The sequence below is a fragment of the Gracilinanus agilis genome, chromosome 2 (assembly GCF_016433145.1).
Source record: "Gracilinanus agilis isolate LMUSP501 chromosome 2, AgileGrace, whole genome shotgun sequence".
Lineage (NCBI taxonomy): Eukaryota > Metazoa > Chordata > Mammalia > Didelphimorphia > Didelphidae > Gracilinanus > Gracilinanus agilis.
In genome coordinates, this window is record NC_058131.1 from 474,444,189 (window position 1) to 474,457,265 (window position 13,077).

Sequence of the window (13,077 nt, forward strand, 5' to 3'; positions counted from 1 at the left end):
CACGATTGGACGAGAACTTAGAGAGAATGTAGCCCAACCATTAGATTTTATAGATGAAATAGTAGCCGCCCTGGTGAAATGAAATGACCTGTTCTTAGGCCAGTGACTAATAATGACAAAACTAGAACCCAGGTTACTTCACTCTCCATCTGAAATGACCCCTGCATTCACCATGGGTTTAGAAGGTAAGATAGGAAGGAGTTTTTTTTTTTCCCTGAAGCTGATATCCTCTGGTGGTGAGTGTGTGTGTGTGTGTGTGTGTGTGTGTGTGTGTATGTGTGTGTGCAAAGAAGAGTAGGTGAATGGTCATATGACCAATGCATGGATCAAGAGCAAAATAAAGTGTCATGAATATGTGAACAGGAGTGGTTGTGAGCATGTGTAGCCTAGGGGGACATTTAGAGGAGTATCTGTGTCCACAGGCAGTATTTTAGGAGGATAATGACCCGTGACTCCCTTCAGAGGAAGCATCTGTTACCCTAGGGATTGCTCTGGTCAGTGCTCCTTCTCCTTTCTCAGAGGAAGCAAACGGAGGCCTCAGGTTGCCTGTGACACCATATCATGCTACTGTTGAAAATGAAAAGTGGTGGGGGCAGCTGGGTAGCTCAGTGGATTGAGAGCCAGGCCTAGAGACGGGGGTCTTGGGTTCAAATCTGATCTAAAACACTTCCCAGCTGTGTGACCCTGGGCAAGTCACTTGACCCCCATTGCCTAGTCCTTTCCCCTCTTCTGCCTTGGAGCCAATACACAGTACTGACTCCAAGACAGAAGGTAAGGGTTTTATTTAAAAAAAAAAAAAAGGAAAATGAAAAAACGGTGCTTGGAAGATGTGAAGAGATAAGATTCGAGTCAATCACCATTGGACATGAGACAGCTGGTCTCTAAATGGCTTTTAGGTGGGCTAAAACCAATGACAAAACCTTATATTCTCTACATTCTGGGTAAAGCTTATGTGCTACAGATAATTCATTCACCTCTTCTAAGGAGTTTCATTACTTAGGAGAACCAGAGACTAATTGGCTTTAGTTTAAGGGCTGTGCGTGCATGTGTGCTTGCGTGTGTGTTGTGTGCGTGTTTAAAGTAAATTTCCTGCTTCTGCCATTCATTTCTCTCACTCCACAATATTTCACCTGTGTGAATACACATTTTCTTTTTAGTATTGGTTCATCTGGTAGATAACAGAAAAAAAATAATAAGAAATACTGGATCCACTTTTCTGATTCTTGACAAGACAAATAGACCGGTATGGCATCTGGATGGCTCTTTCTGTGGACTCTGCCAGACTGACTTGTTTTCAGGATAGAAGCCATGGGTTTCGGTTCCAAGAAAAGTTGAATGATCACAATGAGGAGAAATGCCATGGCTGAGCCAGGCTTTTTATTGTTTTCTCTAGAAATGGGGGTTAACCCAAACATAATTCAGACATTCGTAAAATAAATAAAAAAACAAAACAAAAATGAATTGGAAAGGCAGACTTTGTGGCTCACCATCATTTGCAGTGGGATTGCACGCATCATCCAGCATCACTATATTTGCCTTTTTCAACCTCTTCTCAATTTCCTATCTGATCGATCCTTCTTATAGCCAGAGGTAGCATTCACACACCAGGCAGCTAGCTTCCTGGCTCTAAAAGAGCTAATGGTGTATTGTGCTGACATGAATCAGACACATCCACAGAATCAGATCAAAACATTTGCTCAACTTGAGTAGTTTTATAGATAATTCAACTCATATTTTTTTCCACATGAAATTCTTTCTGAACCCTGCCCTACCCTCCCATCCTATACATAGAGTTTTCTCAAGCCCTTATCTTCTTTCTTAGAATCAATACTAAGTATTGATCCCAAGGCAGAAGAGTGGTAAGGGCTTGGCAGTTGGGGTTAAGTGGCCTGCCCAGGGTCACACAGCTAGGAAGCTGAGGCCAGATTTGAACCCAGGACCTGCCATTTTCAAGCCAGACTCTCTGTCCATTGAGCAACCCAGCTTCCCCTCTAAACTAAATGTAGGTATTTATATCTATTCCTATTAATGTTCATTTTGTCAGTTGGGACATATCGTTTCTACCTATTAAGATGCCCAGAAAACACATTCGTTGTAGAAGGGCTTATGTAGTTAGGATTATCACAGCCAATCACAGTAGTGAAGTTATGAAAGATTAAAAAACAACCCTTACCTTCCATCTTAGAATCAATATAATATATTGGTTCAAAAATAAGGGCTAGGCAATGGGGGTTAAGTGACTCATTCAGGGTCACACAGGTAGGAAGTGTGTGAAATCACATTTGAATCTAGGACCTCCTGTTTCTAGGCGTGGCTCTCAATTCACTGAGCCACCTAGCTGCCCCCTATGAAAGGTTTTTATGAAGCAGATACTGACTAGTTTTCTGTGTCTGTGGATGACCAAATAATAGGAAATGGGCCCAAGTTATGACCAAAAAAGATATTTTGATCCTAAAGAGATGACAGAATCACAAACAATTTACTTTTTGAAGGGACATTGGAAATCATACAGTCATGGAATCACAGAGTTGAGTGATACTTGAGAGGTAATTTAGTCCAACTAGAATCTAAATATCTTTCTGCAATGTCCTGAATAAGTAGACATTTAGGTTTATTTTTAATATCTTCCATTGGAGAGGAATCTGCTACAGTCTGATATGGTCCATTTTACTTTTGGATAATGTTAGAATTTCTTTCCTGACATTGATAAATTTGCCTTTTTGGGACTCTGCAGAAGAGGCTTAACCCCCTTTCTACATGACAACCTTTCAGGTATTAGAACATAGCCATCAGGTCTGCCCCCCAACATTTTATATCTTCCAGGCCATACCTTCCTTGCTTCCTTATCTGAATCTTATATAGCAAAGACTCTAGTCCTTTACCATCAAGGTCACCTTTTTCTGGAGGTATTTCGGTTTATTAAAGTTCTTTTGAAAATGTAAAATCTATACCAAGATACAAAATTTGAGATATGGTGTGACTAGGGTTGATTATATAGTGGGACTATCAATCGAGTATTTTGTTCAGTCATTTTTCAGTTGTGTCCAGCTCTTCATGACCTTATTATTATTTTTTGCTAAGACACTGGAATGGTTTGCCATTTCCTTCTCCAGCTCATTTCACATATGAGGAAACTGAGGCAAATACAGTTAAGTGACTTGCCCAGGATCACACAGCCAGTAAGTATTTGAGGCTGAATTTGAACTCTGTTCTTCCCGACTCTAGGCCTGGCACTCCATATACTGTGCCACCTAGCTGCCAGCCAATGAGCATTTATAAAGTGCTGGGTATTAGGGATAAAGGCAAAAATTAAATTGTTCCTACCCTCAAGGAGTTGATTAATCAGTCCATACTGTTGATGCATACATATGGAAAAATATACAAACAAATATTAGTAGCTATGGTGGGGTGAGAAGGCATTAGTAGCCACAGGAAAAGGGATATTATCAAAGGCTTCAAGTAGAAGATGCACATGAGCTGAACTTTGAAGGAAGCCAGGTTTTCTAGTAGGCAGAGGTGAGCATTTCAGACATGGCAGAAGCCAGTGTGAAGGAAGGAAACAAGCGTTTATGTAGCTCTTACTGTATTCCAGGCATTTTGCTAAGTGCTTTACAAATATTATTTGATCTTCACAACAGCCTTAGAGGATGCTGCTTTTATTACCTTATTTTACAACTGAAGAAACTGAGGCAGACAGGGTCACACAGCTAGTGCCTGACTTCAAGTCTGGTACTCCAACCCTTGCACCACCTAATTGCCTAGGTGAAGGCCTGGAAACAAAGACTGGAGAGGCATGAGAAGGATACACCAAGATATCCAGTTTGGCTGGACCAAAGAGTGTGTTAAAAGGAGTAATATATACTAACAAGGCTGGAAAGGTAGGTTGAAGCCAGGTTGTGAAGTGCTTTAAATATTTCAGAAATGGTGATTTTTTTTTTAATGTATCAACTCTGTGGCAGGTTTTTTGGTTGCTATACCACACTGTTGATGTGTAGTCCCCTAGAAACCTGGGATCCTTTTCAAAAGTCCCTATCCTCAAAGAGTTTACATTTTACTGAGAGAACACAACATATACATTAAGTAAATAAAAAATATACAAAGGAATACAAAGTGATTTGGAGAGGGAGAGAGCATTAAATACCGAGTTTCAGGAAAGGTCTTGTGAAGGAGGTGACACATGGGTTTTGTCTTCAAGAAAACTAGGGATGTCAAGAAGGTGATATAAGGAGGGAAAGCATTTTTGGCATAGGGGTCAGTTTATGTAGAGGCATGAATATGTGGAATGGAAAGTTATGGGGAATAGTTAGAAGGCTAATTTGACAGGAATGAGGAGGGTCTCATACAATAAAACTGGAAAGGTACATTGGAGCCAGATTGTGGTGGCTTAAATACCAGGTGGAGTATTTATTTTATCTTAGAGACAATAGGGAATCACTGAAGATTTTTGAGTCGAGGGTTGGTTGGATTTGTGTTTTAGCAACATTAGTCTGATATGTGTTGAGGATGGGTTAAAAAAGAGAAATTTTTAAGCAGGTAGATTGATTATGATAAAGAAGTGAAGAGGGTATTATGATAAAGAAGTGAATGAGAGTAAAGGCTGTAATAATGGAGAGAAAAAGATAAATTCAAGAGATGCCACAGAGGTAGAATTGACAAAAGTGGCAACTGATTAAATATGGAATTGAATATTGCGGCAAGGGGAGAGTCAAGTATGACGTATGGTGTGTATCTAGGTGAGTGAAGAATAGTACCCTTAATAGAAAAGGGAAGTGTGGAGGAGGTATGGATGATAGAGTCATCAATTTAGAGGTTTAAGTAACCTTAGAGGTTATCATATTGCACTTCTTCATTTTATATTGATGAGGAAACTAAGAATTAAAAAGTATCAGAGGTAAGATTTGAACCTAGATCTTCCTTATTCAAGGTTCTGCACGCTATTCATTACAACATGCTGCCTTTCCATAGTTTGGGATTTGGACAAAGAGATCAGAAGGCATGTAGCAATGCCAGGAGATGGAATAGATAAAAGCCAGGAAGAGAAAGAAACATTTACATGAGACAGTTGGAGGAATTTGTTCTATTAAAAGAAACAAACAACAGACAAAACGATGAAGATATATTTATGAAGAGTGAAGTTTTTGATGGGAATTTCAAAAACATTTCTCTATAGTGCTGAAAAATAAGCATTTTCAAGAGTGGCAATTTCTATATTCTAAGTTTCTAGTGCTGGACCACAGGAATTATGGCCCTTGTCAAATTCTAGAGATTTGAATCAAATGTGATAGTTGAGTTCATTTAGCATAAAGAGAGCTCCCTCTAGTGGATGCTTGAGAGTTGTAAGGTCCTTGCTTAAAATTAGTTTCTGACTTGAACTTTTTGCAGGTGCAGAGTCAGTCCAAAATAGTGCTGCTTCAAGAAGAATGATGATCATAGGAATCAGTTCATTTATCACAGATTGAGTTTACTAATTGAGTTAGTAGAGAGCATGACTTTTACATAATTAGAGGCGGAAAATTTTTTGATTGAGGAGGAAGGAAAAGGAGGTGGGAAAGGTCTACTGCATGAGATTCTTCTATGCAGAAATTGAGTTGGACATGGTAATGTAGTGCTCTGGAATATGAGCTCTTTGAGAGCAGTGACTATCTTAATTTTCAAATTGTATCCCTGGTACTTAGTACTTTGCACCTAGGAATACTTAATAAATGCTTGCTTGCTTCATTTGTTTTGTGGGCTCCAGACACCTGGAGAAAAGGAAATAGTTTATTGTTGAGAGGTTATTCATCCTTCCTGACCTGACTTTTCTTGTAGCTTAAATTTATTTATTTATTTAGAATTTTTTTTCCCCCATGTTTCCATGATTCATGATTTTTTCCACTCCCCAGCTGACAAGCAATTCCACTGGGTTATATACGTAGCATTGTTCAAAACCTGTTTCCAAAGTATTCATATTTGCAATAGAATGATCTTTTAATGGCCAAACCCCAATCATATGCCCATTGAACCATGTGATAGATCATATATTTTTCTTCTGCTTTTCTACTCCCAGTTTTCTCTGGATAACTGTGGATAACATTCTTTCTCTTAAGTTCCTATGGATTGTCCTGGATCACTGCTGCTAGTAGAAAAGTCTATTACATTCTATTGTGCCATACTGTATTGGTTGCTGTATACAATGCTCTCCTGGTTCTGCTCATTTCTCTCTGCATCAATTCCTGGAGGTCTTTCCAGTTCATTAATTCCTTTCAGCACAATAGTATTCCATTATCATCAGATACCACGATTTATTTAGCCATTTCCCAATCGATGAACACCCTGCTGTTTTCAATTTTTTTGCCACCACAATGAGCTATAAATATCTTTATATAAGTATTTTTACTTATTATCTCTTTGAGGTACAAACCCAGCTGTGGTATGGCTGGATTAAAGGGCAGGCATTCTTTTAAAGTCCTTGGGGCATAATTCCAAATTGCCCTCCAGAATGGTTGGATTAATTCACAACTCCACCAGCAGTGTATTAATGTTCCAATTTTGCCACATCCTCTCCAATATTTATCACTTTCCTTTGCTGCCATATTGGCCAATCTGCTAGGTGTAAGGTTGTACCTCAGAGTTGTGTTTATTTGCATTTCTCTAATCAGGAGGGATAGAATTTTAGAAGATTCCCCCTTGCCCCCAACTGAACAGTTGAAATCTGTTCTTCCCAAATGATCTTGGGTAACATGCCCAGCAACCTAAGGTTTACTTTAGATACTGATCCTATCTTCTTCATGAAACTAACATATATGGTAGATGCCACATTCTATTTGTACTGTCATTCTATTCCTGGCGTTTCTTTTCCTGATTACAAACTCAAAGAGGAAGTGATCATCTTCACCTCAACAACCAATTTTCCCCTGTTGAAAAGAATCAGACACAGCCTAGAATTTTCCCTTGTTTCTACCATTTTTTAAAAGATGAAATTATCCAGTATACAAAGAAAACTTGTATAGACAAGATAGGTCACATGATGGGTCTATAATGAGGCAGGATTCATTATCATTACCATCACTAAGGAGTTGCATATGGAGAAGTAATTTGATAGTGTCTATTGTATTCTGTATTAAAAGTAACAAATTGTATTCTGTATTAAAAGTAACAAATGGAAAATAAATCTCATAAATACATGTACATACACATATCAGTTTTTACTATAACAGTGTACTTAGAAGTAGGAAGATCTAAGTTGAAATCCTACCTTATACACAGTATCTATGTGATTAAGGGCAAGTAACCTAACTTCTCTGCAGGAATTGCTATATAAGTGCTAGCTATTCCTATTTATCAAACACATAATCACACAGAGAAGCAGCATGGCATAGTAGATAGAAAGCCAACCTGGGTTCAAGTCCAGCCTTTGACATATATTGGTTGTGGTGCCTTTGGGCAAATCAATTTTAGCTCTCTATGCTCTTGGCAATTTCTCAAAAGATCATAAATTACAGAGAAAGTGCTGGCCTGCATCAGTAAAATGTCGCTCCTCACCAGGGAGTTCTCATTTGAAGTCACAGATCTAGTCCCTATGCCGCCTAACTATATAGAAGGTGCTGTAGCAGTTATGTGGACTATAATCTTTATGAGGGCAGGAATCGGTCATCTCTGGTGTCCACCACATGTTACTTTCATTTACTTCATAGGATCAGCACCTAAAGTAAACCCTCGGTTGCTGGGTACCCAGGATCATAGAAGAGACCGTGGCAACCACCAGGTTTAACTTCCCCATTTCAAAAAAGAGGAAACTATGGTACTCGAGAAAGCAGTTAAGTGCCTATGGTAGAGTTTTCCTGATGCCGGGTCCAGCCACCTATCTACTATAACAGTTCGTTGCTTTCTAGGAACCAAAGTAGAGAGCCCCGGTGTTTCTCCGAACCTTTATTTCGGACTGACGCAGCCCCTCCCACGGAGTTTTACAGTAACCAGAATTGAGAGGCGTCATCTCCGGAACATATAAGTCGTTCCCGATCTTTTCCGTCGGAAAGAATTTCAGACGGATCTAGCTCCCTACCGGAAGTCCCGCGGGAATGCGAGAGCAAGGACTCCTTTGTTTTATGTCCAACATTTGAACAGCTAGGTCGGGCGGGGAGCAGCTAGCCAGGGGAGAAGAAGAAGCTATGTTCGTGCTGTCAGTGAAGCGCGCTTTGAAAAAAAGCAAGACGCTCCGGTACGGGGTGCCCATGATGGTGAGTGCACACGAAGGGGAACTAGGACGAGAAAACGCAGGGCTCTGCTTTGAGGAAGAAGGCGGGGCTTCCGGAGAGGGCGAGGGTGGGGTTTCCGGAGAATAGGAGGAAGGAGGCAGGTCTTCCGGAGAGAACTAGGGCAGGGGCGGGGCTTTCAGAGAAGGGGAGGACCGGGAGGGTAGGGCTTCCGGGGAGGCGTGAGCCACGAGGCTGGGGCGGGGTAGAGATTGTTGACTGGCAGAGGAAGGAGGGATTCCTGAAAGAGGGGGATTGGTTGGTGGCTGTGGCTTTCGTAGGTGGGGAGAATACCGGGGACACCCTGCGGGAAAGGATGGACGTTAGCGAATGGAGTTGCGGTGGCGGAGGCTTCTGAAGCTTCCTTTGATGGCGGCCCTTTCTTTTGTTACCGGCTCTCCCTTAGTGGTATAGTGAAGTCTGGAATACATGATTTCAAATCCAGCCTCAGACATTTAGCAGCCATGTGACTCCAAGCAAGTCATTTCATTTCAGGGTCAGTTTCCTCAACTGTAAAATGGGGATAATTATGCACCTCTTAGGGTGGTTGCTAGGATCAAGTAAGATATTTAAAGTCAGGACCAAGCACATAGTATACGCTCATTTAATGTTTCTTGGATTTGCAAAGTGCTAAGCGATTTGGCACGAAATGTACATAATACTTTTAAAAATGCTTGTTTCTTTAACCCCCTTTCTGGGGATGACTGAATTTAGTCAGCCAGTATTTATTAATTACCTATATTGCCTAGCACCGTACTAAGCTCTGGGGAAACAAAAAGGCAAAAATAGCCCCTTCTTTTCAGCCTAGAATCCAGTGGGGAATAATTAGAGAAGCAGCAATAGTGCCCTGGAAAGATTGATGCCCAGATTTGGAATCAGTAGACCTGAATTGCACGTTGACTTTTCCGAGGCTTAGTTTTCCTATCAGCAAAATGAGAATGGCAGTACTTGTACTACTTATCTCCCAAAATTATTTCGAGGAAAGTGCTTCAGACTAAATTTTTAGGGGCTGCTGCAGCCTATAGAGCTATTGTGATGGTTGCAGTGGAAAGATAGTTGGATTTGGAAGCCCAAAATATCTAGTTTCAAATTCTGGCTCTGTTAACTCCCTGTGTAACCTTGATCAAGGTGTTTCCTCTCTTCATCTATTATAATGGTCCACATTTACCGAAAGATTTAAGATTTACAAAATAATTTACATTATCTCATTTTATCTTGGATTTTGCTCCCCATGGAACCTTTCTTGCCATTTATTGGATTTATAGTTTAGAAGTGATACTAATAATACTATTTAAAAATAGGAAATAGTTGAATGAATGTCTGTTGAATGCCTATTACATTCAAGGTATTGTATTAGGTCCTAGGGATGCAAAGATGAAAATGAAACAGCTCATGCCTTCAGGATGTGTATATTCTATTAGAAAAATACAAGATATGTGCTTATGTTAATATAGGATAATTTGAGGAGGGAAAAAAATTTACAAATGGGGAAATTACTGAAGATTTCACATAAAGTGGCACCAGAACAGGACCATGAAGCTAGGGATTCTTTAGAAAAAGTGAAGAGGGAGTACATTTCAGGCTTTATAGTCTGTAGTGAAGACATGGAGACAAGATGGTATGTTGAGATGTCCATCAGTCAATTGGTGAGATTAAGGATTATATATACATATACATTTATATATAAAAATTTGAGAGTACATGGGAGCTGGTTGAATCAGAAAAGGGTGGAGCCATGTAGGAGTCATCCTCAGCTCTTCAGGAGTAAGTCAGCAAGCTTTTATTAAGTATCTACTGTGTGTCAGGTACTTTACTATGACCTAGGGAAAAAAGAGCAAATTATTTTCTAATTTATATTTTTGATCCATGATTCCAATCTCCTATATTACTTAACTGAATATATTGCAGGCTCCACATCTTATCCCAGGGGTTCATAATTTTTTTTTTTAAACCCTTGTACTTCGGTGTATTGTCTCATAGGTGGAAGAGTGGTAAGGGTGGGCAAGTGACTTGCCCAGGGTCACACAGCTGGGAAGTGGCTGAGGCCGGGTTTGAACCTAGGACCTCCCGTCTCTAGGCCCGACTCTCACTCCACTGAGCTACCCAGCTGCCCCGGTTCATAATTTTAAAAATGTTTTTGTGAACTCCTTAGCAGTCTGATGGCACTTATGGTCTCTTCCCAATGTGTGTTTTTAAATATATAAAATACATAAAACTTTACTGAAATATAATTGTCAGCATTTTAGATTAAAAAACAGACTCATGGATCCCAGGTTAAGAACCCCTGCTTTATTCATAACTGTGACCCTCACAGTATCCTAAACATAGTAGCTTCATTATAAATATTTGTTGACTAAGTATCTGGCCTAATAATGATGAAAGAAAAGAACCTTGGTTTTTGTGGTAATAGAGTGAATCTAATCTAAAGTAAGATACTTTGAATTTCTTGTTATAAGATTCAAGGACAATTAGAGCATTTTAAGTTTCATAGACTCCTCCCTCTGGGTAAAATCTTGTAGGTTAAGGAGAACTCTTCTCTTCTTAGGCAGGATCATTCCTTGTTTATTTTTGTTATCTCTTAGGACCTAGCACTGTTCTCTAAACATACTAAACACTTAAATGCTTGCTGAAAAGATGTAATTAGTGAATGTCTCTATTCCTGTGTCTGGAACACATTCTCATTATTCTACCTACTCCTGCCATCCATCAAACCAGTTGTTTCTATTACTATATCTTAATAGAGAAATTCCCCTCCCCCCTTTTTTTAGTTCTAGATTTTCAAACTGAAGGAAAAAAGTGGTTGTTAGGGAGCATTTCATTTCAATTTTTACACAAAATTGTTTAATGAAGCTGATGAAAATGTGTGACAGATTGGGCCCTTATGTCACAGTTGGTATTTCATTTTGCTTTGCATCCCATAGCCTTCTCTGCATGTCTAATTAATTACATTAGCTCTGTTCTATTTATCTGCATATCCACAGAAATAAACAAAAAAAAAACTGATTGATTCATCTCAAGACGTAGTCAGATGTTTTGAAGTGAAGGTGCCATGGGCATAAGAAGTCTAGTGAAGGAAACACATACATCTGGCACTTTTACAATTCTTTTGGGATCACAGAAGGGTACGGTATGTGATTGCAGTGGTTCTCAGGTTTCTATAAGACATCTCTCTGGGTTCCTTGGAAAGTCAGGTAATTTTGGTCATGCCACATGTGATTTTGCCTGTGTCCCAGCACTGACATCTTGGGGATGCTGGGAATGAAAAACAGAAAGGAGAAGCATGCTAGCCTTAAAACATTTTTGGTCAAATGGTGTGTTTGAAAGGCAAATGAACATTTTTCTGTCAGTATTACATATGATACAATTGAGTTTTTCTCCTTTTCCAATTTCTTCAGAAATTTGGAAATGCATTTGCTGCATCTGGAGGACAAAGTCTTGGTTGATGATGTAATCAAGATGATCTTGAAGACACAAAACCAATGATTGTTGTTGAATCTTAGAACATGTGACTTCAGTGAATATGGAAAAGTAGAGATTTGAAATTTGAGTTTAAACAGAAAACTCTGTGTAACCTAAAATAAGTTAGTTGCAGAAGAGAGTTGAGAAAATCAAATTGATTCTGGTTCCATTTTGTAATAGATTCTATTCTATATCACCCCCAACATGTCATAAAATTGCTTTGTGGTCTTTTGACTGATGGAAGAGTGGATAGATTCCATTTATTGGTAATAGCTAGCCTTACTAATAAATTAAATGTGCTGGGAACTTTGTGCCTCAGTTTACCTTGATTTTATTTTTTAAAAAATTAAAATTTTTTTGTATTTTAAATTTTTTCTAGATTACATGTAGATCCAATTTTAATAATCATTTTCTGACACTTTATGATCCATGTTCTCTCTTTTCCACTCTTCCCTTCCACCTCCCAGAGATGCAAGTAATATGTTATAGGTTGTGCATGTGTTATCATGCAGTACATATTTCTGGGTTCATCATGTTGTGAAAGAAGACAAATATTACTTATACTCGAGAAAAAATCATGAAGGAAATAAAATGAAGTATAGTATGTTGCAATTTGCATTCAGATTCCCCATCAATTTCTTTTATGGTGGTGGATAGCCTTTTTTTGTCATGAGTCCCTTGGAGGTGTCTTACATCTTTGAATCACTGATAATAGTTGTTTTTAACAGTTGATCATTATATGTTATTGCTGCTACTATGTACAATCAATGTTCTCCTAGTTCTGCTTACTTCACTTTGTATCACTTTGTATTAGTCTTTCTACATTTTTTTGTGATTGTATTTTTGTTATTTTTTATGGCACAGTAGTATCCATTATAATTGTATACCACAGGGGCAAGTATTTTGCTCGATAGAGTCCTAGAGATGAGATGCCCTGGGTTCAAACACTTCCTAGCTTTATGTATCTGGGAAAGGCACAACCCTGATTGCCTAGCCTTTACCACTCTTCTGCCTTGGAACCAATATTTAGAATTGATTCTAAGACAGAAGATAAGGATTTAAAAAAATCACTTACTACAACTTGTTCTGATATTCCCTTCAGTTTCCAATTCTTTGCTATCTGCTATAAATATTTTTGTACAAGTGTTTCCTCCTTTCCCCCTATCTTTGATCTCTTTGGGATACAGACCTGGTAGTGATATTGCTGGGCATTTACAGTTTTATAGCCCTTTAGGTAGAGTTCCAAATAATTCTACAGAATAGTTGTATTAGTTCCTAGCTCCATCAGCAGTGTAGTACTGACCCAGTTTTCTGGCTTCCCCTCCAAAATGGATCATTTTCCTTTTTTGACATATTCTATTCCATTGATCCACTATTCCAGTAATGG

The 13,077-nt window shown here is 38.9% G+C and overlaps 1 protein-coding gene across 1 annotated transcript in view; it reads left to right on the forward strand.

The window, feature by feature from the left end:
- The first annotated feature begins 8,001 nt into the window (after positions 1-8,001).
- The window catches only part of LOC123237781 (cytochrome c oxidase assembly protein COX16 homolog, mitochondrial), a 153,467-nt gene continuing 148,391 nt past the window's right edge, over positions 8,002-13,077 (forward strand). The window contains 1 exon segment of the mRNA XM_044664912.1: positions 8,002-8,216. Coding sequence (XP_044520847.1) covers positions 8,148-8,216 — 69 coding nt within the window. The 5' untranslated portion in view covers positions 8,002-8,147.